Source organism: Triplophysa rosa, linkage group LG17 (genome assembly GCF_024868665.1).
Source record: "Triplophysa rosa linkage group LG17, Trosa_1v2, whole genome shotgun sequence".
NCBI lineage: Eukaryota > Metazoa > Chordata > Actinopteri > Cypriniformes > Nemacheilidae > Triplophysa > Triplophysa rosa.
Window position 1 is genome coordinate 15,591,144 of NC_079906.1, and position 24,889 is coordinate 15,616,032.

At 40.1% G+C, this 24,889-nt stretch overlaps 1 protein-coding gene across 2 annotated transcripts; it reads right to left on the reverse strand.

Annotated features, from left to right (window-relative positions):
- Nucleotides 1–1,233: 1,233 nt before the first annotated feature.
- col2a1a (collagen, type II, alpha 1a) lies at nucleotides 1,234–21,326 on the reverse strand. 2 transcript variants are annotated; one of them, XM_057357147.1, is made up of 54 exons: nucleotides 21,055–21,326; nucleotides 18,967–19,176; nucleotides 17,563–17,579; nucleotides 17,413–17,445; nucleotides 17,275–17,307; nucleotides 17,039–17,092; nucleotides 16,766–16,867; nucleotides 16,573–16,650; nucleotides 15,810–15,854; nucleotides 15,605–15,658; nucleotides 14,258–14,311; nucleotides 14,088–14,141; nucleotides 13,908–13,961; nucleotides 13,767–13,820; nucleotides 12,788–12,832; nucleotides 12,604–12,657; nucleotides 12,420–12,464; nucleotides 12,230–12,283; nucleotides 12,047–12,145; nucleotides 11,735–11,779; nucleotides 11,516–11,614; nucleotides 11,360–11,413; nucleotides 11,137–11,244; nucleotides 10,966–11,019; nucleotides 10,787–10,885; nucleotides 10,441–10,494; nucleotides 10,201–10,299; nucleotides 10,044–10,097; nucleotides 9,800–9,853; nucleotides 9,631–9,684; nucleotides 9,458–9,511; nucleotides 9,300–9,344; nucleotides 9,085–9,183; nucleotides 8,685–8,792; nucleotides 8,496–8,549; nucleotides 8,337–8,390; nucleotides 8,193–8,246; nucleotides 7,980–8,033; nucleotides 7,263–7,370; nucleotides 7,066–7,119; nucleotides 6,868–6,921; nucleotides 6,615–6,776; nucleotides 6,404–6,511; nucleotides 6,040–6,147; nucleotides 5,887–5,940; nucleotides 5,638–5,745; nucleotides 5,293–5,346; nucleotides 4,933–5,040; nucleotides 4,792–4,845; nucleotides 4,539–4,646; nucleotides 4,125–4,413; nucleotides 3,800–3,987; nucleotides 2,728–2,967; nucleotides 1,234–2,626 (listed from the first exon to the last, which is right to left on the reverse strand). In XM_057357147.1, exons 1-54 carry the CDS (start codon nucleotides 21,146–21,148, stop codon nucleotides 2,480–2,482), a joined length of 4,473 nt encoding a protein of 1,490 aa, XP_057213130.1. In that variant the 5' UTR covers nucleotides 21,149–21,326; the 3' UTR covers nucleotides 1,234–2,479. The 2 variants fall into 2 exon arrangements, with proteins under 2 accessions (XP_057213130.1, XP_057213131.1); XM_057357148.1 differs by lacking the exon at nucleotides 18,967–19,176.
- Nucleotides 21,327–24,889: the final 3,563 nt, after the last annotated feature.

A 24,889-nucleotide genomic window follows, 5' to 3' on the forward strand; every position in this document is an offset into this window, starting at 1 on the left:
CTTGACAGAAGTCCAGCCAGCACTCGGGTATAAGGTTAGCGGGGTTTGTGTACGTGCATACTCAAAATCACTGGTCGCCACCTACTGGTGAAATCCACACATGAACTAAAGTGTAGACTAAATGAATCACAGCGTGAGGAATCAAAAGATTCGAATCAGCGCCAGCGGGATGAATCAAAATCATGCTTTGAGTGTGTCTTTTGATTTCTTTTGTAGTATTTCTCTGTATTTTATTCCTACATTGATATCTTCATCATACCTCATAGGTGCATGCAACCTGCCTTGAATGTGGGTTAAAACATTTGGTCTCATCCAACAGCAAAATCTATTCATTCATACTCTTTTTGTTTTATGTACATTTTGTCTCTTGACATATTTTGAACTGTATGAGGCAGACCCTTCTGGTTAAAAGCAAAACAGTGAATGAGGTTCTACACTGTACTACGTACCCTATGTTACCATTGAAAATATAGATTGATGCTTGATGGTATGTATTCACATGACCCAAGTATTTAAGGGATACTTCACCCAACAATGAAAATTCTGTCATCATTTACACACCATCAGATTGTTCCAAACCTGTATAAATTTATTTGTTCTGCTGAGCACACTGGAAGATGTTTTGTGAAGAATGTCAGATCTTATTCTCCATTGACTCCCATAGTTTTTATGGGAAATGAGATCTGACATCCTTCCAAATATATTGTGTTCAGAAGAACAAATAAATGTATACAAGTTTGTAACAATCTGAGGCTGAATAAATGATGACAGATTTTCATTATTGGGTGAACTATCCCTTAAGGTCTACCTCAATACAATTGTGTGTATGGTACTTGTTTTAGAATGTGTTCTCTTAAGAACAGCCATAAACCTTGCTTAAAGTCTATTATAGTCTTGCTGGATGCTATTTAATATTAATCTCTTTCAAATATTTTATAAATTATGCTGGATGGTTTTGAATCTTGTCAATTTTCTAAAAGACTCTGGGCTCTAAATGGCTGTTTACTTTCCTGTTGTTGTTTTTGTTTAAAGCTTTTTCTGTCCTTTTTCTTTTTAGAAGCTTTTTCTCTGTGCAAGCTGTTGTCTAAGCCTCTGTCTGATACCTATCCTTGAAAGCTTCTAGCAAATTCAAAACACTAACACTCACAAGCAAACACACACACACAGCAAACTATAGTTTTGCTCATTTAAAAGTATTAAAAACACAATTAAAATCTGACTTCATAATTCCTTGTTTTTTCCTTTATTTTCAATTTACATTAATTAAAATCGTAACAAAACCAGAATTAAAAAGAGAGAACAAACAAAAAAAGATCATGATCATAATATTATTAATATAACAAAAATATACACACCCTCACACAACACACACGCATCCTGCTCAGCGCTACGGAGATGCTTTGGGAGCAAACTTCCGGCATTCCCAAAAGAGTCCCTCTGTCTTTTGATCATCCCGTGTGATTCCGCATCCTCCGAACAGGCTGTGTGTGTTGAATGAGGCTAGCTAGGGAGTGGGGTGATCTGGGAATTTTGGGAATACTGACTGATAGATGGAAACTAATAGCACCTTCTGAAGATGGACTGAGCCATGCCGGGGCGTTTTCCTGACCATTCTCGAAGCCCAGGCTGCTTCTGTTCAAATCCAGATTTTGACGTTTTTCCTGTGTGAGGTAGCTTTTCTTTAAAGAATGAAGATCATGCAAATAAACAAAAATAGAAATTGGTTCCAAATTTATTAATTTTTTTGTTTGCTCTTATGTCAAGGGACCAAAACTTCCTTTTATGGGCAACCAAGGGAAGAAGGTACACAAAAAAGGACCAAAAAAAAAAGAAAAACAAAAATGAAATGGTACTGCACTTCCCCCAAAATAATGTTGGTGTGAACAGGCACATGCTTACACACAAACATATATAATTGTGAAAATATATAGATCTGGCTGCTTCAGTACGTATCGAGATTTTTGTTATTATACACAGTAAATATGAACTTGTTCCCTCCTCAGATTTAACATTTCACAAAATCTTGCAGAATGTGATGTTTCTTCTGAGTCACAGTCAAGAAGCAGAGGGAGGGGTGAAATGGAACTGGGCGTGGCCTTCTTTAGTGGGAGGGACTACTGTGGTATCCAGCCATAACGCTGTACAGCATCACCTGCCCACCCCTGCAGGAAGTGATGACATCAAGCCATGTTTCTGTCTTTCGTTTAATCTCTTGCTTGTTTAGTCCCCCTCTTGGCTCCCATCAGGAGGGCTTGCGGGAAACATGGCTGGATTTCAGAGGGAGGGACTGTTTGGGACGATCCCGTTTAGCGCGAGGATTCCAGTGCGCTAAACGTGGTTGCTTTTTAGAGAAAAAAAACTCAATTTTCTTTTCTTCCATGTTTCATGATTTGGAATGTGTATTGCATCCTCACAATTATTGCTCATCATTGGTATTTTTCCATGTCTTATCTCATAATCCACATAGGTTTGGTTTCCTTTACAAGAAGCAGACTGCACCAATGTCCACTCCGAACTCCTGATCCTCTCCTCCGATGTCCATGGGAGCAATGTCCACGATGGGCAGCCTGGATGTCTTCTGAGTTTTGTACTCAATCACAGTCTTGGCCCACTGACCTGTGTGCTTCTATAACACAAGACAGAAATATCAATGTAAATAACACTGTCTCACCGACATATGTTTCCTTATTAGAACACTCAAAGAGTATAATGTATTATTTGGCTTACCTTGCAGCCATCTTCCAGCACGCCATAGGTAAAGCGGCTGTTGCCCTCTGCTCTGATCTCCACGTCGTTGGATCCCTGCAGGAGAAGGGCCTTCTTCAGGTTGCCTGTGGCTTGGTCCATGTAAGCCACGCTGTTCTTGCAGTGGTAGGTGATGGTCTGAGTGGCCTCAGTAGACAGCAGCCTCAGGAAGTTCATCTGGATGTTGGCGGTGCTGGTCTGGCCGTTTTCAGCATAGCTAAACTGAAACAGAAAATGAGAAAGGCTTTTATTTACAATCATGGTCATTTAAAGAAAAACGAAATGATGCAAGACAGTTCTCCATCTGGCCAGGAATACACATGTCTCCTCATTTTTACTGGTTTAAGATTGGATGACATAGATTTTCAGGCCCACGAACAGCTCCCCAAACCAGAGGACGAGAATTTACAAGCCTTGTATAATCGATCCAAATGTGCCTTGTTGTGGCACACTTCCTCTAGTATACTTTCTTGTTTAATTGATCTGGACATTATATTTCTTATTTAAACTTTACATTAAGCACGAATGTTAAAAAGGCCAGGACTAGGGATGTAACGATTCACCGTGAGCCGGTTGAAAATCGGTTATAATGAGTGACGATTCAAATCGGTTGAGGTGTGAACTGAATCGCAATACATTTTTTGAACAGCAGGGGCCGCTATTTTCACTGCAAATCTAAACGTGGACATGCTGATATTTCTTAAATGCAAAAAAATCCATGAAAAACTCAGACAGTATTAGTTTGTTTATATTAAAGAGACTTTTTCTATTATTAATTTGTTATAAAATTGCAGTTTAGTTTTGTTATTTGAAATAAAACATTATTTTATTATACAAAAAAACGTGAAGCATTTAAGAAATAATGCAAGGGAAGTTGTTCATTTCTAATTTGTTTCAACTCATTTTGTAAAAATAAATCGTGAGTAAATCGTGAATAAATCGCATCGTGAGATCAGAATCGTGACTCGCATCGCATCGTGAGCTGAGTGAATCGTTACATCCCTAGCCAGGACCCTGAGCAAACTCACTGAACTCCATATTCAACGTTACTCACGTGGAATCCGCCGTTCATGCTCTCGCCGAACCAAATGTGCTTGTGCGTCTTGCTCTTGCTGGTCCACCAGTTCTTGCGTGGGATCTTGGGAGTGCTGGGCTTCAAGCAGGTCTCTCCGGTCTCCATGTTACAGTACACTTTGATGGCATCAGCACTGCTGCCAAGGTTAGGATCGACCCAGTAGTCACCTATGCACCAAATTACAAAAACCATGGTTATCCAAGTATGGCAAAACTAAATATTATAGAAACTAAAGTGCCTGTAAACATACTGTAAACAATAATAGGTGCTGTCTAACTTTGTCATTGTGTATATGTTCTCTTACCGCTCTTCCATTCAGGGTGGCACAGCTTCAAGTCTCGGCAGCTACGGGTAGGGTTCTTACGGGAGCCATCGGGGGTGCGGATGTCCTCGATCTGGCTGTTGATTGACTTGAGTGTGGCACCCACTTCTACATCATGCTGTCTAAGAGAGCTGGAGGCCTCGTCGGCACGCATATAACGCAGGGGATCGGGTCCCTTCTCGGTGTGAGCCAACCCGGCAAAGGCAGACATGTCAATGCCAGGGCCTGGGGGACCGGGAGGGCCAGGGGGTCCGGTGTTACCAGGTGGACCCTAATTAGAACAAAAAGGGAAATAACTAAAAAATCAAACATGTTCTTCATTATTTCTACATATTTGTATACTTTTTGAAGTATATACAAAATTTGTGATAAGTTTAGTTTGTAGGCTGCACTCACAACAGGGCCAGTTTCTCCAGAACGCCCACGAGGTCCAGGTGGTCCAATGGGTCCAGGCTGACCATTAGAACCATCCTTACCAGCAGGTCCAACAGGTCCGGCAAGTCCCTATACAAACAAGAAATTACAGAACTTTAATAACCCATCTGATTATTAAAAAAAGTTTATTATTATATTATATTTATTTATGAGTATATTAATACTTTTGCTAATTCACTACTATGAAAACCTGTAAAACAAATCAGTCACTTACCTTAGCACCAGATGGTCCAGCAGGTCCGGCAGCACCCTGGTCTCCGGGAGCACCCTTTAATGAGAGACACAAATAAAGTGTTGACAAATTTCCAATCTCTTACCAACATCATCTTTATTAGGCTTAGTAGATAAAACTCACAGGAGGTCCAGGAAGACCCTGCAGACCAGTGAATCCCCTGTGTCCTTTCTGTCCTCTCTCTCCAGCCTCTCCAGCCTCACCCTTATCACCACGAGGTCCTTGGGGTCCCTGATGAAGAGATACACAAACATGAGGGATTAAAATAATGTGAGGATCATCAAAGTCACCAGAAATTAACTGCTATATGATGATTTGCAGTGTAAAATGAATTATGTTTCCAAACTTGCTTGGATGGAAAAACTCAACTCTACAGGTGGATGTACTCTATTTTCTTCTTACAACAATAAATATATACATTTTTATGTCAGTGTACATTTCAAGCTTTATGTTTTATCTGCTCTCTTCATAAAGTGTACTTACAACCATGCCTCTAGCTCCAGCAGATCCAGGGGGTCCAGCAGGTCCTTGTGGGCCCTTCAGAATAAAAAAGGGAAGTGTTAAATATTGCAACAACACCTGATATGAGAACACTGCTAATGTTTTTTAATCTTCATAAGGATCTCTCTTATTTTAGTGATATAATTACTTTGCTAGAAAAGAAGATAACCTGTGGACAGACTGTCAACGGTTTGGTTATTGTGTACATGTTACTGTTTTTTGTGTATGTCTGCTTGAAACTGCATCCAGAGAATCCTTACATAGTCTATGATATGATACCTATGTGGGTGATTATGGGATTGCAGGACAGAAAGGTATTGTACTCACATTCTCTCCTCTGTCTCCCTGCTTTCCAACTGGGCCAACGGAACCAGGAGCACCAGGGGAACCAGGAGCTCCAGGAGCTCCAATCGGGCCAGAGTTACCACGCTCACCCTAGAAAAGAACAAAACACATGACATATGTCAGCCATTTGGAAACTGGTTCTTTTAAAATCACTTTTATGAAATATTTAGAATACTTTAACTGTTTTGTAATTTAAAAGAGACAGAACACCACAAGTGTTTCTTTACTCACCTTTACACCAGCAGCACCATCTCTACCAGGTGGACCATCAGATCCAGCATTACCCTAAAGAGATACAGAATTGACAGTGTTTTCCAGTTAGAACTCTCTAAAACCAATAAAATATGAGATAGTCCAGTTGTAATTCATGCATGCATTCTTTACCTCACGTCCAGGCTCTCCAGCAGGTCCAGTCAATCCAGGAGGTCCAACAGGACCAGGAGGTCCACGGTCACCAGAACTGCCAGGAGCTCCCTGTTTGCCAGGCTCTCCCTGTGGTACAGATCAGTAATTTGTAAATCATTCATGTCAGATTATATCCTATATCAGATTATAAACAGTATATCCAAGGTGTTTCTTGCTGGTCTGGATTATGAACCGGCATAGCAATGATGTTGACCAGCAATATTTAGCTGGTTGACCAGCATTGCTCTAGTGAAGCTTATAAACCAAGGAAGTCTTGTCATGGTAAACGATGTGATATGTACCAGGCATGTATTGATGTTTCCACTGGGGGTTGTTTACTTACAGAGGGTCCTGGAAGTCCGGCGAAACCTCTTTCACCACGTTGACCAGGCAGACCAACAATACCACGCTGACCAGCAAGACCAGAAGGACCGGAAGGACCATCAGGACCCTACATATGAGGAAATACAGAGAGAAGATAGATTAAAATTTGATTGCAGAATACAGCGGTTACAAATGGCAATATTGAAAATGGGTATCAATCTGAGCCTTACAGGAGGACCATCCTCTCCAGGCTCTCCCTTCTCTCCAGGAGAACCAGAAGGTCCACGCAGTCCAGCATCTCCAGCTCTTCCAGGGGGACCAGCATCACCGCGGATGCCCTTAGGACCATCCTTTCCAGCAGGACCGGCTGGACCAGCAGCACCAGGGTTACCCTGAGAGGAGAGAAAAAACATGTAAATAGAGAATAGACTGTACATCTGCAAGAACTATGGAGAAAGCACAAAGAGGTTTAATAAGGCTTACATTGGGGCCAGGTGTACCAACTCTTCCTGCAGCACCAGGGAAACCAGTGGCACCCTAGAACACAGCAAAGATTTTGGTTAATCTCATATGATATTATCAAATATCTTTAGTGTCAAATAAAGTAAAAAATATTAAACATTGGACAGCATACTAACTGCAAAATACATTCATGAGTAATTGACTTGTTAAGAAACTCACAGGGGCTCCTTGGGCTCCACGTGCTCCCTTGGGTCCAGCAATACCAGTTGGGCCCTAACAATAAGCAAACGTACATTGAAGAGCCAAATGGTAAAAGTCTATGCACTACGCAAAACCATTTAAAAAACATCAAATGGCAAAAACAAATTTTGAGCACCACAACTTGTCCAAAACCAAAACTTGTCTTAAGCACTTACCAGTGGGCCGGGTGCTCCTGATGGACCCTGGGGTCCGGATGCTCCAGCATCACCTTTCTGTCCTGACTCACCGTGCTCTCCCTTAATTCCAGGCTGGCCATCAGCACCCTGTGGAGGAAGGCAAGAGATTGGAATCAGATTCTGCATTACCGTAAATCAACGTTAAGGCCCAACTCTCTATTTTAGTATTTTATCTTCCACATGACAAGAAAATGATATATATAATATAATATCCCTTATTTAAAGGGATAGTCCATCCAAAAATGAAAGTTCTGTCATCATTCATTCACCCTCATGTCATTTAAACCTGTATGACTTTCTTCTGCAGAACACAAAAGAAGATATCTTCAAGGTGATTTCATTGTATAGGCACATTGACCACTGAGACATTTCTCAAACAATCTTCTTTTGTGTTCCACAGAAGAAAGAGGTTTTGATAGGCAGGTTTTAAACCACACGAGGGTGAGTAAAGGATGACATAGTTGGGTGAACATCCCATTTTATGTCAAAGAATATTCTATACTAATAAAATTGTATTATAATCCAATCAGAATATACCATTGCATTCCCAATATACACAACTGGTTGTCGTGTCGTGTGTCATTGTGATCTTTCCTCTTAATGAGGCTTAACTTCTGACCTTATTTACTTCATAAACATATCATTCATCTCCGGAGATAATTGAGGTTTACTCTATGTGGCTGTGGTTCTACTTACAGGAGGTCCGGCAAATCCAGCAGGTCCAGGTGCACCAATCTCACCACGATCACCCTGAAAATAAATAAATATTAGTGGGATGACTACCAGAATCTAAAACAAAATGGCTGTTACTTTTGAAAAATGCCAGAACCAAATGGTATTTTCTCTCTAAACCTGCTGTCTAATTATAATTACACTAATCACATGAAATCACATTTAATTTTTGCTTACAGGGGCACCACGGACACCAGGAGAGCCAATTGGGCCAATGGTACCAGTTTCACCCTGTAAGAGAAGAAAAAGAACAGAGAATAAAACATTGATCATTTAAACCATGTTACTATGGATGGCAGAACACAGAGATTAGACACTCACCTTTGCGCCATTGGGACCAACAGGACCAGGTGGACCAATCGGACCAGTCAAGCCCTAAAAAAATGACGATCACATGACAAATAAGAGACAAAACCAGCACTTTCCTGACTTTAGATCATAAGTCTTCCATATTTGTGTTGGGAACATAACAGAACATACTCTAGAGCCATCTTTGCCAGAAGCACCTTCAGGTCCTTTCTCTCCGCTGTCACCCTAGAGAAAGAGATGCTCGATTATTCAATCAGTCAGCTGATGCATGTGGATTTAAGCGACGTGTACAGTGGTAGTACTGCAATGGGCCTCGGGTTGATGTAGTCACAGGGAGGACAGATGACTGAAGATACTTACTCTGTCACCTTTAGCTCCAGAGATTCCAACAGCTCCTCTCTCACCAGGCATTCCCTGCAGACCGTGAGAACCCTGAGCACCGGAAGCTCCAGCAGGTCCAATAGCACCCTGATGGAAATCAAACAGAGGCATGTGGGGTTAAGAGATGGCTCAAAGTGTTAGCCAAGTCAAATACACTGGAGTCCATAAGTCTGGAATATGTTAGTATCTTGAAATATTTAAAGAAAAACTTAAAAATACTTAATATTCTGCAAGAATTGCAATGTATTTAGATTATGCAAAAGCTTTAAATATTTATGTTAATCCATATGTCTTTTTTCTTACACTGTTAACATAATTTCAAAGGCAGAAAATAAAGAATGATGGAGAGTCTTGGTCTTAGTCAAATGTGGTGTATTACCTTGGGTCCATCAGTTCCGGCTGTTCCTGGAAGACCCCTGGGTCCCTGAAGTCCCTGAGGGCCAGCACTTCCTCTCTCACCAGGGAAACCACGTTCACCCTAAAAGAGGCACAGCATAGTGTCAAAGTAAGTTTTAGACAAAATAAATAAAACGTTACTTGGGATTTCCATATTTTGCAATTTGGGAGTTTTGTTGGTTATAAACAGTAACTCACTCTTGGTCCAGTGATTCCAGCAGCTCCGCCCTCTCCAGGAAGACCCTACAGAGCAGGCATGAGCGAAATGACCATAGTTAGGATGACTCCGGTCACTAATGACACCAGAACAGCACACATGATGTAGCCTGATCTAAAGTATCTAAAGCAATTCTCACCTGGTCACCTGGTTTACCGGACTCTCCGGGGGGCCCAGAAGGACCTGGCAGACCCTGTGCAAACCAACGTATTTTTTTAAAACATGATCACTTGAATTGACAATTATCATTACTTATAAAGAATTTTTCTTTCACAATTTCAACATACACAATATTTAAATTTAGAAATGTACCTGGAAGCCAGAAGGACCAGGCTGACCTTGTTCTCCTCTCTCACCGACAGCACCCTAATAATTACATTGAAAGCACATTTTAGCAAACGGCCAATGGGATATTAATACTAACCAGTGGAGAAATGAAAGGCATAAAGCATTTTGGGTAATGCTGTGCAGTAATACTCACATGAGGGCCAGGAGGACCAGAAGGTCCAGTCTCTCCATCTTTACCAGGCAAACCCTAATGACGAAAGAAAAGAAGAAATACATTTGTATATTGGTTTTGTTGTTTTGCTATATTTTGCTAAAAAGTGTGATGTGTGAAATGTCGTCTCAAGGATCTAGTGTCATTAAATTGGCATACCAAACATAAGATCAAGTTATCTAGACATACAGTACATATTATGGACCATTCTGAGCTGATGACTTACTCTCAGACCAGTGCGTCCAAGAAGACCTTTTTCTCCAGGTTTTCCAGGTTCGCCCTGTGGATGAGAAATATAATTCATGATGTTTCATGACGTACACAAACTGTGAATGTGAAATTTCTGTTATAAATGATGTGAGGAAATACTGTGATGGTCATACATTGGCTCCCTTGGGGCCAGGGAAACCCATCACTCCAGGCTGACCACGAGTTCCAATAGGACCAGGGGGACCAGGTCGTCCATCTTCACCAGGGGCTCCCTACAACAAATGAAGTGCTTTCAAATTATGTTGGGTCTAAGAGTCTCATCCACTATGAAAAGTGGAGCATTTGCATTAACACAAATTGACTGTGGGAATGGTTTACCAATTAGGGATGATTGAAAATTTAGAGATACTCACACTTGGTCCAACTTTTCCTTGAGGTCCACCATCACCAGGACGACCAGTGAGACCCTGTTAGAAGACAGGACAGAATATTATTGAATATGAACTCTTCTGCTTGCTGAAATTAAATGGGTTTTGTAACTACCAAAATGTTAACAGTTTCAACAATGAAGTAGTATGAAATTCTTAAAGCAACAGAAATAGAAAATAGTCATATGAGACTGTATACGTTTATCACGTTCTGTATATCATATAATGTTTTTATGGCATTCGGTTTTTGAGTCGTGAATAGTCAGTCAAGACATGATTCCAAATGACCTCGTGTAAATCCTAAAAATATAACTCCAACATAATGACTCACTCTAGCTCCAGGAAGACCAGGCTCGCCTGTGCGACCAGGATCTCCAGTTGCTCCTTTGGGTCCACTCAAACCAGGAATACCACGGTCACCAGGTGCACCCTATCACAGTGAAGAACATTTGAGTACAAGGACAAAAAGTCGTCTTACCTATTATAACTCTTAATATGTCTTTCACCAACCTTTGCTCCAGCTAAACCATCCTGACCAGGGAATCCACGGTTACCTGGAGCTCCCTAGAAAAATAACGCATAACATGTACAGTTTTAAGAGTTGGACTCATTAGCGAGCTATTTTAAGAGCTTTATCATTCTGCCACCGCACAGTATGAAACACAGACGTGTAAAACTCACTCTCTCTCCAGGAGGTCCAAGAGGTCCAGCAGAACCGGGCTCTCCTCTGGGTCCCCTTTTGCCTTCCTCTCCTGAGGGCCCAGGAGGACCTAGAGGTCCAGCAACACCCTATATGTTAAAAGGATAAAGGATAGGCTTGATTAAGTTGCTAGGATATTTCACAACGTCTTGGTCATAATATCATAGCTAGTAATAAGAACAATGTTGAGATATTGGCACTTACACGCTCTCCCTTGGGTCCAGCTTCGCCTTTGAATCCTGGGATGCCAGGATCACCCTGTAAACATGAAAACAATTCACTTTAAAATGCTGTCCAAGAATACTTATATAATTACATACGGCATATTTATTTTATTTGATTCTGAACATGATTGCGTACAGATTGTCCTTTAGGCCCAAGAGGTCCAGTGGCTCCCTGAGGTCCTGGTGGGCCACGGGGTCCTGGGAAACCTGGGGCACCAGCAATACCAGCACCTCCCTGTCAGAGGGTAACACGTTGTAAGTATGTTTCCAAGAGACATGTTGCTGATAAATCAATCAAAGACCAAGTGGATGTATGATAATAATGTTTAAGAATGTTGTGGGAAGATATACTCACAGCAGACCCTTTGGCTCCTGGAATACCATCAGTACCAGGGTTACCCTGTAGAATGTGACAAAAATCACTGTCATTAACAACATGTAACTGTATGTTACAGTATGTGAATTTTAAATTATGTTCTGAGGTACAAAACTCTTTAAAAATGTATGTCTCGATGCAAATTATTATTACTTGTATTAAAAGTATAAACAATATACACTAAAACATGTACCTCTTGTGCAAAAAGTGGTTGATGCAAAGTTTTGTCCAAATGATGTGACACTGGATGAGTAAAGGCATCTTCATCATTATCTTAATGGTTTTACTTACAGAAGCACCAGCAGGTCCAGGTGATCCAGGTGTACCAGCCTCTCCACGTTGTCCTTGTTGGCCCTCGGGTCCCCGAGCACCAGTGGGACCAGCTTCTCCCTGCGGGAGTGAAGATCACATAACTCCACTGAGCCTTTCCTTGTGTCTCATGAAAATTTCTTCTGGAGATGACAGATATTTTACCTTAGCACCAGGGGATCCTGGGAAACCTGGAGCACCAGCAGGACCAACAGGGCCCTAAGAACAAAACACATCAACAAATGAGAGAGATGATTAGTACATCGTGCACAGTTATTTAAAGATCATATGTCTTCTAGTATGGTAAAGGTCTTCTGATAGCCTATGTGACAACTTTTTGAGGAAGTGCACTTACAGGTGGACCAGCAGGACCAGGCAGACCATCATTACCACGGGCACCCTGTGGACAGACATAAGAACAAGCATTATAGCTTGAACTCACCATCAACTGTTAAAAACTTTATGTATTTTTAGCCAGCACATAAAAATTGCATTAAAAACTGTAACAATGTTGTATACTACACTGAGTATGCACTTACAGCAGCACCAGAAGCTCCAGGACGACCTCTCTCACCAGGCAGACCACGTGGACCCTGGTGGACAAAAGTTAAATTAAAGGTACAGAATTAGGTGGATTTTGCCAGGGTGAGAAAAAGTTTAGTATTTCCATGATACAGATGAGACAGGTGATATGGTCATGATCTGATGTCGTTGGTTACTCACCATTGGTCCAGGAGCACCATTCTCACCAGCGGTACCTGATTCACCCTGGATGGAGAGAGAGAAAGAGAGAGAGAGAGTAGAGATTAATGTTGTCCTGCAGATGATATATACACATATCTATCTGTCCTAATAATGTACGTTTGGCAGCTGGATAATGTAAGAATTAAACTGTGATCAAAGCCACATTATAAACTGTCCTCAAGATTTTAGGCTTTTTGTGAACTAGTAGTGTGTTTGATACTCTGGGTGTACATGTACATGCTGTATTGATTTGCATATATTCTCATTACTGCAGACAATTCTATAAAAAAGGACTGTTACTGTTGACTCTAACCATGTGTTGTAAAAAACATTTACCATTAAATATGTGAAAACTGCGTGTGAAAATCAGATGAATTTATATAGATTAGCCAGTCAAAAATGGTGTGTAAATCCATAAATGTGCATAACTGTAAATATGTGATTATAAATATGTGATAATTTGAGATGCTGATTATATGACGCTTTATGGACCAATGTGTGTTTTAGAGCTGCAACATATATCAGAACTACTTAAATATATGCAAAATGTGCATATTGAAAAGCTTTGCAATAACTGTATGATTTTACTTTTAAAAGTTAAGTATAGTCAAAGTTTTATGGTCGATGTAGATGGCAGAAAAACTGGCAAAACAGAAAAAGTGACGTTTTCTTTTGCCAGAAAGAATGTGAAACATGTATGTTGGTTATATGATTTTCTTTTTTAATATATATATATTTAAATTACTTTTTAGCATTATCAAATTGCAAATTGCAAATAACATTATTTAGCAAGTCAACATCCTGCAGCCCTAGTGTGTTTTATGGGCTGATATCTTCCTGTCAGCACACATTTACATATTCTTTGCCTGATACAATGAACACTGTGTTTGGATTCATAGGACAGTGTTTGGTTATTTGGAATGTTGACTTGAGTTTGACTGTTATCATGTTTCTGTACCTTAGCACCAGCAGCACCACTCTCTCCTTTAGCTCCATCAAGACCTGGGTGTCCCTACAAACATATTTAAAGGTTTGTTATTTATATTTCTGTACAGGAGCAAAAAGAAAAACACAAACTTCAGTCTCAGCTGAAACTCACTCTGTGTCCCTTGATGCCAGGAAGGCCAGGAGTTCCAGGGAATCCACGAGCTCCCTGTCAAAGAAATAAATTGAAACATTTTATTAATTATGATGCTGTTATGAGGCATTGTATTGCACTGTATGAAAATACAATGCAGTTATGCATAACATAACTAAAAACTGTCAGTATTATGTGTACCTGAGGCCCTGTGGGTCCGCGCTCACCGCCCTTGCCAGGCTTACCAGCTTCACCCTGGAAGGAAAGAGGGCAGGAACACATTGTGCAGTTAGTACAACAGTGATAAAAGTGAAACTAGTGACTAAAAATAACTAATAGTTTTGATATGGGTTGAACATTGAACTACTTACATCACTTCCAGATTTTCCTGGGGGCCCAGACGGTCCACGGGGTCCAATGGCACCCTAAAGTAACACAATTGTTTAATTCAATTAAACTGTTTTCTTGCAGATCCTTTCAATCATGAAGCTACCTCAGTGTCTGTGTGGGTATAAATGTGTCATATGTGTGGGCTGTGTGAGTATGTGTGTGGGTATATACTAGGGATGCACCGAATGTTCGGCCACCGAAAATGTTCGCCCGAAAATAGCAAAAATCTCAATAAATTTCGTTTATTAATAAAATTTTATGAATAAATTTTACCGAACATGACTCACGATACGATCAAGCAGCAACTAGCGCAGAGAGAGAGAGCGAGAGAGAGAGACGCGTGCGCTTTATAACTGCCGCAAACATTTTGGCAGTGCGTGTGTGTGTGTGTGAGAGAGAGAGAGAGAGAGAGAGAGAGAGAGAGAGAGAGAGAGAGAGAGAGAGAGAGCGCGTGCGTGCGTGTGTGGAGCATTTTAAAGTGTTAGAGAAAGACACAGCACGGGACTTGCCGCACGGAAGTAAATTTCCGAATGAAAGCGTCTTTACCGGTCGGTAACTTGACTTCAGACGGAAGCGGGCTGTCTGACAGTAGCCCCGCCGCTCGCGACATCCTTTGACATCATACAGTGGTCGCGTGCACACAGTTCCCTGTACTAAACAACTTGTCAAAGTATGTTCTGTGCACCTTCTAAGAGAACGGTCATCTTTTGTGGGCGGAGTTTGGAGGAGAGACGTGAACTGAAATTTGTCAGTCAGCATCAGTCAGAATTGCTTGCATTGGATGTTTTTTTTTTACTCAAATCATTTTGCAATGTAGCCTATAATAATCCAACAGTTTTAGTTTATTCGTATTTTTAGCTTATAGGCCTAATGTGGAATGACAGTTTTTAATGAAGTGTTTTGTTGTAGGGGTACAGAGTAACTTACATTACATTATTTTAGCAGTCAGTTATAGGCCTAATTAATATAGGCTATTCATGAAGGGAGACGGCTCAATTTTTTGTTTGAATTTACTTTGTTTTGCTCAATTTTTGTATTAAGTTGTATTGTATTTTATTGAAAAGCAAGACAAATTATAAAAAGCACATCTTGACTATTCAGTTTGTGCAATAGTGAAAAAAATAGCTTAATAAATAGAAGAAATGCAAAAAAAACATTTTCGGTGTTCGTTATTATTCGGCTTTCAGCCAAGTGTTTCACATCATGTTCGGCTTCGGCTAAGAATTTTCATTTCGGTGCATCCCTAGTAAACTGTACGTAAATGTCACATATGTAGGCATATCCTTCAAACTGGCAGTTTCATTTGGACAAAAATGTGGTACACTCACTCCAGGGCCGGGTTCACCAGTCTCTCCAGGGTTGCCTTGGAAACCCTGTGGGCCCTGGAATAAAACAGATAACAGTGCAGGGTTAGTAGTTGGCATATCTTTCTCATCAGTGATCGCTTTTGATTTGAAAATAATCAATGTCATGTTGTATTTTACCCCACTTGGTAATATAAGAGCACTTTGGAAAAATTCTGTGGTTACTTACAGGTGCTCCAGAGGGGCCGGGAGGTCCACGGGGGCCCATCGGACCCTGTAGAAACAGATAAAAGTTAAATTGCAACACTGCCACTTTCACCAAGATACATCAAAACAGCAAAAAAAAGTTTTATATTCCTCAATTATAGATTATGTTTGGGCTTCTTTTTGGAATCTTGCATGTAGTTAAATTGTTATTTTTAGTATTTGAGTAAAATATACTGACACTCAAGTAACTGTAAGTGTATGTTATTCTAATCTTTATCTTTATAAGTTTCTGTAATCGTCAAAGGACTGTAATCTTGTAACTTTCTGAAAACTGATTATATAAAAATACTTACTGTAACTATTTGTCAGTAGGGGGCATACATATGAAAAACAAGTATTTAAATCAGATTCTGTAAGTTTTAAATTACTGTATCATTTATTTAATGAAATCTTTATGGCACTGATCTTATAGTCATACAAACATACATCTGTTGGTTGATTTAATAAACAGCATCTTAAATACAGGACTAATCCTAAAGATTGAAACTTCAGATGAATTGCTGCTCTTAATCAAATGCATTTCATTTCAGAGTATTCCACCAGGGGGCAGATATAACAAATGATTAAACATGATTAAAATTAAACATGAGTCATCTGTACAAATTAGCCTAAAATGTTTAAAACATTGATTAGATTTATTAAAAACATTATATATATGGGATATAAAGTATTACATATACTTAAATATGGACATGTTTCTGTGTGTGGACTGTTTTTGTTCTCACCATTGGTCCCTGCATCACACCCATCTGAGCACCTCCGGCCTTCTCATCAAAACCACCAGCCATCTGAGCAGCAAAGTTCTGCACACATACACAGAAAAAAACGTATAATAACCTACAAAAGGCCGTTATTAAAACAAAAATAGCTTCATACAGAGTAAATAAATGAGAATAAATGAAGGAAGACGAAACCTACTCCTCCAAGTCCAGGGGTGCCATTAGGTCCTGGGGGCCCAGGTGGTCCAGGGTTACCAGGTGTACCAGGTTCGCCATCTCTTCCTCTGGGGCCAACATTTCCCTAAGAGTAAGGAAAGAAACAATTGAGAACATAAGCTAAAAAGTAAAGAGATTAGCTAAAGCCTTTTCACATGACAACGTGCTGCAGTGCATTCACTGCCCCCATGGGGACCCAGCCAACTGGTCATTTGGTCTGACATTACTATACCAAAGCAGTCTGAGAACTTCTCACCTTCTCACCCTTAGATCCTCTTTCGCCACGTGGTCCCTGCTCCCCTGGGGGTCCCTAAAACATCAGAAAAACACTGTCAAAACAGTTCTATACTAAAGTTGTAGATCGTTTACATCTCTATGTAAAAGAGAAGAAAAATGAGAACAGGTAAATGAACGTTCTTCAGAGCCCCCTAGTGGCAAGGAGTTGCAGTTGCGTAAATAATTATTAAAGTAGGTTTTTGTAATTCATCTCACCATTGGGCCAGCGGGTCCTTTTGGTCCTACAACCTATAAAATAAACAATAAAACATAGTTTAATGTAAAAAAGTTTTAAAAAAAACCTTTTACAAAGATACATTTTTTAACACAAAGACTTTCAAGGAAATCACTTACATCTGCAATATCGCCTGGTTCTCCTTTCTGTCCCTGTGAGGAAATAAAAAACAAGTCATGTAAGACTTAAATTATTGTAACTCATTTATTTGTTCTTAACTTTGCAACATTTGCATTTCTAAAACAATATATGAAGTCAAAAAGTCTCACCTTTGCACTAATCGACCCTGTTGATGAAGGTCATGATTTAAAGGGAAGATAAAGTTTGGCATTAGACATTTTTCTTACATTTTAGCATGTATTCAAACAAATAACATCTTATTAAAAAGATCCAAAACACTGATATTTATTAAACAATTTTTTTTTAATCAAAACATCAAAAACTAGCAGTGGTACAATAAATAATATCATTATAAAGCTCATAGTAAATAACTAACAAAGTGGTCAAGATTACCAAAGAGCTTTACCAAAAACTAATTTAAATGTCAGCTGATACTAACTAATAATAAGGATGACTACCAGTTGGACACATTCTGTGTTTCTGTAAAAACAAAATGTACAGCATTTAACTGCTGCAACTACACAAAAGACTGACTCAACGGCGCCCTGCCAGGCAGTGAACCAAAACTGCATCATTCTCTTCCCAATCTGCCAGGTAAATGGTTAAAAACATAACAGGAAGCTGCAAGCTCATGATCGGTTTTAATCATGATAGGCAGTGCATTACGCTGGAGCTTAATATTAGAAGAAACATAAAGGCCATTATGATATGCTGCTCAGCAAATATTAAACAAAATAACACTCTTTCTGTATCAGTAACATGAACTGATGACAGCGAGAGCAAATGTTCAGAAAAAAAAACTTTGAATAAGTATGTTCATCTTGTTATTCTGTGTGTCTGTACAGCAGCAAGACACAAACTTGTAAAAATGAACAGCTGTCAAGTTTGATTTAACATGAACTGCATGAAAACAATTAAATGCATGAAAGCTGAAAGAACACTTCTAAATTCTTTGTTAATTGGGCTGTTTGAAGGAAGCCGTGTCGTGACCTCTCATTTTCTGACACAAAATGATTGGACTTTTTAGCTTTTGTTGTATGCACCAAAACAGTCAAGGGTCAAAGTGAGTCCACTTCTTAAATGCTTTTCATTTTATGTTTTAAATGATTGATGATTGTAAAAATGTTGCTATGACATCATGCGTATGCATTTACCTAAAACATCACAGTTGTATTCTTCTGAGAGTAGTATTTAAAGACTAAAGTGAATTTACTTTTTTTTTATAAAGTTTTGTTTAATAATTCCCTATATTCAAGATCCCATACTTTAGTGAGGCAAGGACAAATTGTTTTCCTGCACCAAACAACTTTCTATTAAGGGTCTAATGAAGTGAACACAATTTGAAATATACAAATCGACTTTTTAATTAAGTAACATAAAACTTAGAAGTGTTACTTTTTTGCCCTTTACATGTTTGCTTTGTGTTCTAAACACTGTCACATGACCTAAGGTTGTAGACTCCTAGTATGTGACACTGTTGCTATAGTTACAGAACTCAAAGCAGACAGTAAGTAGCAGGGTTGTAGGACAGGTATGATAAGCAGAAAGCAGACCGATAGGCTCGTCGGTTTCAGCTAGGCAGATGGGACAGCACTCTCCAGGTGGAATGATGGGATTGGCACAGTCGCTCAGGTCCTCACAGATAACCTCGTCACACAGCACCGCCCCCGAGTCGCACACACAGACACGGCACGCCTCTGGCTTCCATACCGCACGGTCTGCGTACTGCTGGCCATCTTGGATGCAACCGCCTAACTCTTCTTCTGTAGCCACCAGAAGGGGGCATCAGAATAGAGATGTTTGAGGGTAAGAGACAGGTGAGCGACACACACACATGCACACATGAACTCCTACGTTCACAAAGCTCTCATTCTTTATGAATCTACATAGTAAAATATCAACTTCTAAATTACCAAGGTGTCCTGCACTGCAATATGGTGTTTCAGTGTGTATCCTATGAAATAACTGAAGCAGAGCAGCCACACATGATATCACAAAACAAAAATAACCAATTAATATCCCATATGTAAAACTGCATTTACATGCATAGACAGAATTCCGATTTAAGTTCACCTGGTGGTTGGTATCTGGTTACATTTACATTATGCATTCACCACAACACCGAGTAGTAATATTTGCAGGGTCCATATCTGACACCCTAGTGTAAAAATGTGGGCTCCTGGAGTCAGAGTGTAACTGAACCCCAAATCTACAACACTAGCCATGAATGAGCCTTTCTCAAACACAGACAGGGCTGCATTGACAACCTGGTGCCTTATGCAAACACACCCCTCTCTCTACAGCTCCATCTGGATCTAATGGTCTTACATCCCACTAGGGCAAGCACACCCTAGTGGGTCGGAAAGGACGGCCCTCAAACAAACACGTACACACACAGAGCCCTTTGGTGTGTTTGCTTTTCAAACATTCATATGAAAGTGCAATTTGATGTTAACTCCCAGACTCAGTGTACATGAATGGGGCAATTATAGCTGTGTTATTCTAAACTGTAGATTCACTTTACTTCCAAATATTAGATGGCCTAAGGCCATTTCGATATTTATTTAGCATGCATTTTATGAGCACAAAGTGAATCTGTCTTCAATCACTGCATAGTCTTCCACGGTTTAAACTGTAAAGGTGCTTCACACCTTGCACCTTACCATATTAAGATCCTTGTGCCCCTTTGAGGTTGCCAGTCTGATTATGTGGCACCAGTACGTTCAACAACATTCCAGAGACCACCTAACACCCATCCCCCCCCCATCCACCTACAAAAACCTAGTTCCCCAAATCTCTTTCTAAATCCCTTGAACTAAACCCTAAACATATTTAGCAGTTATTGTTTCCAAACACTTTGCAAGTGTATTGATGGTGCACTGTTTGAACCCTTGTGGAAACACTTGCTACTAATCTTCAGTGAAACAGAACTTACTTACACAGTCAGTAGAGGATAAATTAATGGCCTATATCTGTCATTACAATGCTAAAATAACGACCTTATTCTCTATGCCTGCAATTTTAGGGATATTCACAAAAATACGTCATACACGCAGACAAACCAGCCTTAGAAAACAAACCATAGTGAAAGTATAGTATGTTTTACCATGTATTACCACAAATTTACTATAATAATAGTGAATAACTTTAAAGTAATGTAAAACATTATTTGGTTGTATTTCATTTGAATTAGGTTGTTACTTTTACTTTGTTAAAACGTTTTTTCACATACGAGGTACGAGTTTCCTCTAGCCTACAATGCACTGTGCGTTAACCTTGTGCGCAACATCAGCATCTGGGTCAGCATCTGTCATTCTACCTTTTACGCGCACGCTATACACTGAGCGATGCGCAAAGCGAGAATGCTAATGGTATAATCAATGAAGTACACTACAAGTGCAATATAATGTATACAACTTTGATTATAATGGCAGCTTTTTAGTTAAGTTGCAACACTGGGCTGGCCAAGACCCTGGATTTCTGCAGTGCGCAAAGACATCCACAATCCAGAAGTAAAACGCGCAAACCAAACTGCATTTTCCTTGATCCACTTTTCCAAACTTTTTTCCCTGTCACCATGGCAACACCGTACATTTTAAGCAGAGCACTTTATATTTCAATGTGGAAAAACTCAAACTTACGGTCATCTTCTTGCTGACATCTCACAAGGGATACCAAAACGCAATGCGTTGCTACAAGTAGCAGGAGAGTCCGTGAATCCGCTAATCTGAACATGTCTGAAGATCAGACATGCAGGTCCTCAGGGGTGAAAGTCGCCGAGGAACCGGCGAAGCGGCAGCTCTGTGCTCGCGAGGAGTGTGAAAGTGGATATGGATGTTTTTTGGGAGGATCCGACGCCAGACACACAGACAGATGCCACCGCGTTAGTCAGAGCTCCGCGGTTTTATGTCTACTGGCGCATTTATGAATCTTAGTTTATCCCAAAACGTGAGTCCAACCCCGACCCCCATGAGCGCTGAAATACGAGCCATATCACCCCCCAACCCACCCCTTTGGAGAAAAAAAGAGGAAAAACTCCTCTGTCTCAAGAACAATCCCATCCAAACCCATCCACCCCCTGCTCTGTTTGCCCTTTTCTGTCAAGAGTTGCGCTTCTCTCTGTGCCTTTGAATGAAAGTGCATCTAAATGCCCTGTTTGGAACAGAGTAAGTGTTAAGTGTTTGACCTACAAAGTTGCACAAAGTAATCTTAGAAACTCAGGATAACTTTAATTCAACACTTTTGAATGGACATGTATCTATACTGGAGGTGTGAGAACGGGGGTACGCTTTTTTATATTCATCTGCATTTAATGTCACAGATTGCTAATGCTAAAGCAGGTTGGCCTTCAACAACATTTCTAACGTCTACAATGTTCTTGGTAATGTTTCAGTCTTCTCAAACAAAAACTAACCTTCCATACTTGGCCGATATCTAAACTAAGCTTACATTATTCATCTGGTAGAGCTCCAACTGCTTCACACAAGTTGTTTTTGCAGTACAGTCCAAATAAATTTCCAGGGCGCCCAAAGTAGATATTTGCAAAACTTAACAACAGCTCTTTGTTACAAATCTCAAATGTATCAAATCTGTTAATCTCTTGTCGATCTTTTAAATATACAGTAGCTTTAATGTTGTTGATTGAGTTTCTACAACTTTCCTTGCCAACACCGCAGATATATTTTTGTTGTGTCTCCCCCAGTTTATTTGGCAACCACACGCTAGTTTATTTCCTTCTGCTTCTCTTTGTAACTCTTTCAGAATCCAATCACAATAAAACATCTACCATATTATCCGTCCCACTGTGGGAACAGAAGAGAAGAGAAATATTGCAATGCTCTTGAGATTAAAAGATCAAACTGTTAGAAATGAGAGAGAACGAAGGAGGCATGAAAGAGCGAAACAGGAATTAGGATATTGGAAACTCGGCCTCTGTATGAGACATCCTGTGTATGTAGATGAGTTCAATGAAAGCAGCCATGTGCGCATATGAAAATCACTTGGACGTGTGCATGTGGTTTTGTGTGCCCGCACTTGACTCAATGTCTGTTAGCTTCATGAAGGGATACGTGTATGTGTGTAATCATCTGGGCGACTGTGCACGCACCCTTTTCGACGAGGATGTGTGTGTGTGTCTGTGGGTCCAGTATGAGGCCTGACTGTGTGCTCTGTACAACACACACACAATGCAGCTCTGTGTGCAGACCTGTGGAATGTGAGAGCGCACCGGGCAGTGGGGGAGCGGAGAGCCGTGTCTGTAGATGGAGGGAGGGTGTGGAAAGGTAGAGGGATGAAGAGAGGAGAAGGGTGGTGGCAGGAAGACGGTGAGGCTCCAGGGGTGTGTAGGGTGACTGGGTTGCTGGAGATCAGATGATGCTAGGCCTGCTGATTGGCGAAACATCGACCGTAAGCCCTGGTGACAGAAGGCCGATCCATGCCCAATGATTCAGCATTGGCCGAGGGTTTCTTGTAAATGTGGTATTTTTAGACCAATCTTGTACTGCTACAAAAATACAAGCGAATAATAAAATAATTAATAAAAAAACTGGTGTATTAAACCATGAAACACAAATGGTCCGGTTTATGTGCCATGGCTTCACATCAGTGGACATGCTAGTAATCTGTAATTAAAGGGATAGTTCACCCAAAAATGAAAAATCATCATGTACTCACCTTTATGTGTTTCCAAACCTGTTTGACTTTCTTTCTTCTGTAGAACACAAAAGAACACATTTTAAAGAACGTTGGTAACCAAACAACATTGGTCCCCATTGACTTCCATTGTATGGACACAAAACCACTAATACTGTAGACATTTCTCAAAATATCTTTTTTGTCTTCCACAGAAAAAAAAGTAATAAACAGATTTTGAACAACATGAGGATAAGTAAATGATGACAGAATTTTCATTTTTTAGTAAACTATCCCTATAAAGTGCTAAAAGCACATCCACAGTACATCTCACAAAAATATAATTTGAATACCCTCCAAGATGGGATATTTGATCTGTTTCTCAATTACACTTTTACAGACTGTGTGCTCTCTCATATTTGTGGACAATAAACTAACATATTCTGTGATTTTTCGCAGTGAGTATAATCAAACTGTGACAGCCGTGGGAACCCATACTGTTCTGTTTGATATTACAGTCCACGTTGGGGGGCTGAAGGCGCTCTTTATGTTTGGTCTCATGAAGCTTCCTATTTATTCTCATAACTTTTGAGAAAATCTATGGCAAACAGAGGGACGGCTTCCTAGGACGCAGGATTTTCGACAGCAGTTTCTGAATGAGGAATCCCCATCGACAGTGCGATTTAGTCCTCAGCTAAGCTTAATACGTCTAGGACACCACCCACCAGCCAGATTTAACAGCTCCCCTTTGACTTTTCATTTCTGATCCAGATCTGATTTCATCAAAATGATGTAAATGAATAGTTAGGACCACAGGCTTCTGCAATATTTCCTCAAATCAGTGCTGAGAATATAACAGAAGCTGTTGTTTTATTTTTGTTGAACCAATACTGTTTACCAATGCTGGACCTTAGAACACACACAAAATGATTACTTAAACAAAACAAACATTCACCACAAGGCTCTGCATTCTTAGCAGCTCCCTGGTATACTTATGAGGTTGAGACCTTATCTTGTGAACTATCCTGAGAAACTGACCCTGTTTGTGGACATTGCAGATCCAGGTTCTCAAAGAATTCAGGTGGTATGTGGATATTTAGTTATATAAAAACACAAGTGTTGAATTCATTGTACATGTGGATCCATTGGTTTATTGTTCAAAAATACGTATAGAGCATTCAACAGTGAGTATCAAAGAAAGTCAAACTATAAACTATGATCATATTTGGTTGCAATGCGTAATACAACATCATATGTCAATAATGAAAAACTAATATATTTTGAATATGCTTTTAGTTTTGTTTCTGCCTATTAATATCGTATGTTCTTAGTTATTCAGACAAACTGCATACGAATGCTATATACCTATGGCAGTTCTGTCCAGTACACAGATCACAGAATCTTGGGAGAGGAAGATGGAGGGGAGAGGGGTGGCTTAAGATGGAGCAGGTAGACAAAGCCAGCATTCATGGACACCGAGAAGGAATGAAAAACATTCTCCACCAAGAGAAGCATGGTCATCAGTAGGGCATGGGTTAGGGTGTGTGCATGTGTGCATGAATGTGTGTGTGCCAACACGAAAGGATATGGTTCGAGAGAAATGGGTGTCTGATATGATGATAGGTGGATGTAGGCTAATTGTACACTAGGTGGCCTCCACCCAATATCTACCAGCTGCAGTGGAGCTGCTATAAGGAAGACAAATTGCATAGGTAATGAGAAGAAGGCCAATTTCTCATTCTTTGTGTGTGTATGTATGTGTGAGTTGGGGGTGGAAGTTTGTGACCGGTCCCCAAAGACAACAAGACAATGGCCCACACAGCCTCTGTGGAATGCACTGAAAAA

What these genes read in the sequence shown, in the direction of transcription:
- col2a1a (XM_057357147.1), bottom strand. Translation starts at nt 21,148, where the DNA reads ATGTTCAGATTAGCGGATTCACGGACTCTCCTGCTACTTGTAGCAACG. An exon ending in CAGGAAAATCTGGAAGTGAT is followed by an intron (nt 14,142 to 14,257) that starts GTAAGTAGTTCA and finishes CTTTCCTTCCAG; the next exon opens with GGTGAAGCTGGTAAGCCTGG. An exon ending in CTGGACCCAAGGGAGAGCGT is followed by an intron (nt 11,245 to 11,359) that starts GTAAGTGCCAAT and finishes TTTAACATATAG; the next exon opens with GGTGTTGCTGGACCTCTAGG.